At 44.6% G+C, this 2444-nt stretch overlaps 1 protein-coding gene across 1 annotated transcript; it reads left to right on the top strand.

Moving 5' to 3' along the window:
• Positions 1-788: 788 nt before the first annotated feature.
• LOC310854613 (putative ATP-dependent RNA helicase ddx6) lies at positions 789-2231 on the top strand (the record flags this gene model as incomplete). The annotated part of the gene is made up of 1 exon (XM_083759288.1): positions 789-2231. One exon carries the CDS (start codon positions 789-791, stop codon positions 2229-2231), a length of 1443 nt encoding a protein of 480 aa, XP_083615414.1.
• Positions 2232-2444: the final 213 nt, after the last annotated feature.

Below are 2444 nucleotides of genomic sequence, written 5' to 3'. Positions count from 1 at the left end.
TCCTAAAATAAATATGTTCACATAGGCCTAACCAGACTGCAACAGTTTTTTCCCCTGGAGACAGGACGCCATCTAGAGCTTGCGTTTGGTTCAGTTGGAAAGTAAATCATGCGAATCCCTTGACTCCTTCAAATCCACTCTCAAAGGGCACCTACGGGCTGCAATTCGAAACTGGCCCCCATAAAATCTGAATATTTCAATCAATCAAAATCAAAACAGTTAAAACATGTATCTTGTAATGCAGTGTAATTTCAGGCCATGACCCCTCAAAATAATTATTATATGACTGAACTGGGAAACCCCCTTCCTGACAAGCACTTGGAATGTAGGAGTTGAGGCATTTTAGTTTGACTCAGTTCCACAGATAAATATTGTGAAAATAGCAGATCTAGATCTGCTATGTTCTAAATAGCAGACCGTCACTTCTAGCCTGACAGATGAGGAAATGTCCTTCAGTTGGTTTGCTCCAGTGACATCAGCAATGATGTCAACCATAAGTGACATCATTGCTGAAGATATAGTTATAAGCTAGGCTTAGTTTCATAAACCTCTTTGTACACTGGCAAACACTACAAAGTAAAATTAACATTGCAAGAGTCCGGTAAATCTCAACAACAATTTGAAAGGACAATACGAGGTGTGCTCTAAGCTAAGCAAGTCTTTAAATGGTTACACTATTACCTAAACACTGAATAAATTGCTTTTGGATCATTTTTGCCAACGGGAAGGTCAATTGTCAGCTTGCATAGATCCCAGGTGGTAACTGGACTCACTTTTGATCTGTAGAAATGTCTCTGCTGTTAAAACAGACAGATTGTGTAAATAGCACCACGAGAACAGAGAACCCAATACTTTCGGGCTTGTCTAATCAAAATGGCCGGCGTAGCATTTCCATTAAGCCTGTTGGAAGACCAGGCGGAGGCCCACAACAAATGCAACCAAGCCACATAAATGGCTCCCGCACAATCAATTATGCTAGCAGCCAGCCAGCTCCCACAGCCAACACTGTCATCAAGCCTGGAGACGACTGGAAGAAAATTCTGAAACTCCTCCCAAAGGACACAAGGTTGAAAACTTTGGATGTGACTGCTACTAAAGGCAGCGAATTTGAAGATTACGGTCTAAAGAGGGAGCTTCTTATAGGAATCTTTGAGATGGGCTGGGAAGAGCCATCCCCGATCCAGGAGGAGAGCATTCCCATTGCACTATCAGGAAGGGACATCTTGGCCAGAGCCAAGAATGGCACGGGAAAGAGCGGAGCCTACCTCATTCCCTTACTCGAACACATTGATCTGAGGAAGGACTGCATACAAGCTCTGGTCATTGTGCCTACAAGAGAACTGGCTCTGCAGGTGAGCCAGATCTGTATCCAGGTCAGCAAACATATGGGTGGGGTGAAGGTCATGGCAACAACAGGCGGAACCAACCTACGGGATGATATCATGAGACTCGACAAAACGATACATGTGGTCATTGCTACTCCCGGGAGGATTTTAGACCTCATCAAGAAGGGAGTAGCCAAAGTCAACCAGGTGCAAATTATCGTCATGGATGAGGCCGACAAGCTCCTGTCTCAGGACTTTGTGGTGATGGTGGAGGACATTCTGGGCTTCCTGCCTAAACAGAGGCAGATCCTGCTTTACTCTGCAACGTTCCCCGTCAGCGTGCAGAAGTTTATGAATTCTCACTTGCATAAACCGTACGAGATTAACCTGATGGATGAGCTTACCCTGAGAGGGGTGACTCAGTATTATGTCTTTGTGACTGAAAAGCAAAAGGTTCATTGTCTTAACACCTTGTTCTCCAAGCTCCAGATCAACCAATCCATTATTTTCTGCAACTCCTCTCATAGAGTAGAGCTCTTGGCCAAGAAGATCTCCCAGCTGGGCTACTCGTGTTTTTACATTCATGCAAAAATGAGACAGGAGCACCGCAATCGTGTGTTCCATGACTTCCGAAATGGCCTGTGCCGCAATCTCGTCTGCACTGACCTCTTCACAAGAGGAATAGACATTCAGTCTGTCAACGTCGTCATTAACTTTGATTTCCCCAAGCTAGGGGAAACATATCTTCATCGCATTGGCCGATCTGGCCGTTTTGGACATTTGGGTCTTGCCATCAACCTGATCACTTATAATGACCGATTTAACCTCAAAGGCATTGAGGAGCAGCTAGGAACAGATATTAAACCCATTCCCAGCACCATTGACAAGAGACTATACGTGGCATAGTACCAGGGCAGATCAGTCCATCCTCCATGTCCAGATGCAACCAACTGTGTCTTTGAATTAATTCTTTTCCATTTTTCTGATGACTCTTTTACAGTGTAACTCTGTAGAAGAGTCATCTAAAATGGGTCTGTCTGTGTCTGTCCCGGATAATACTGCCGGATCAATCAGTACCACATGCCTTGTGCATGCTTCCAGTAAGGCCAAGCTAGTACC

The sequence above is a fragment of the Protomyctophum parallelum genome, assembly GCF_964188405.1.
Source record: "Protomyctophum parallelum genome assembly, chromosome: 2".
Classification (NCBI taxonomy): domain Eukaryota; kingdom Metazoa; phylum Chordata; class Actinopteri; order Myctophiformes; family Myctophidae; genus Protomyctophum; species Protomyctophum parallelum.
This window is presented reverse-complemented; position numbering and strand designations above follow the sequence as displayed.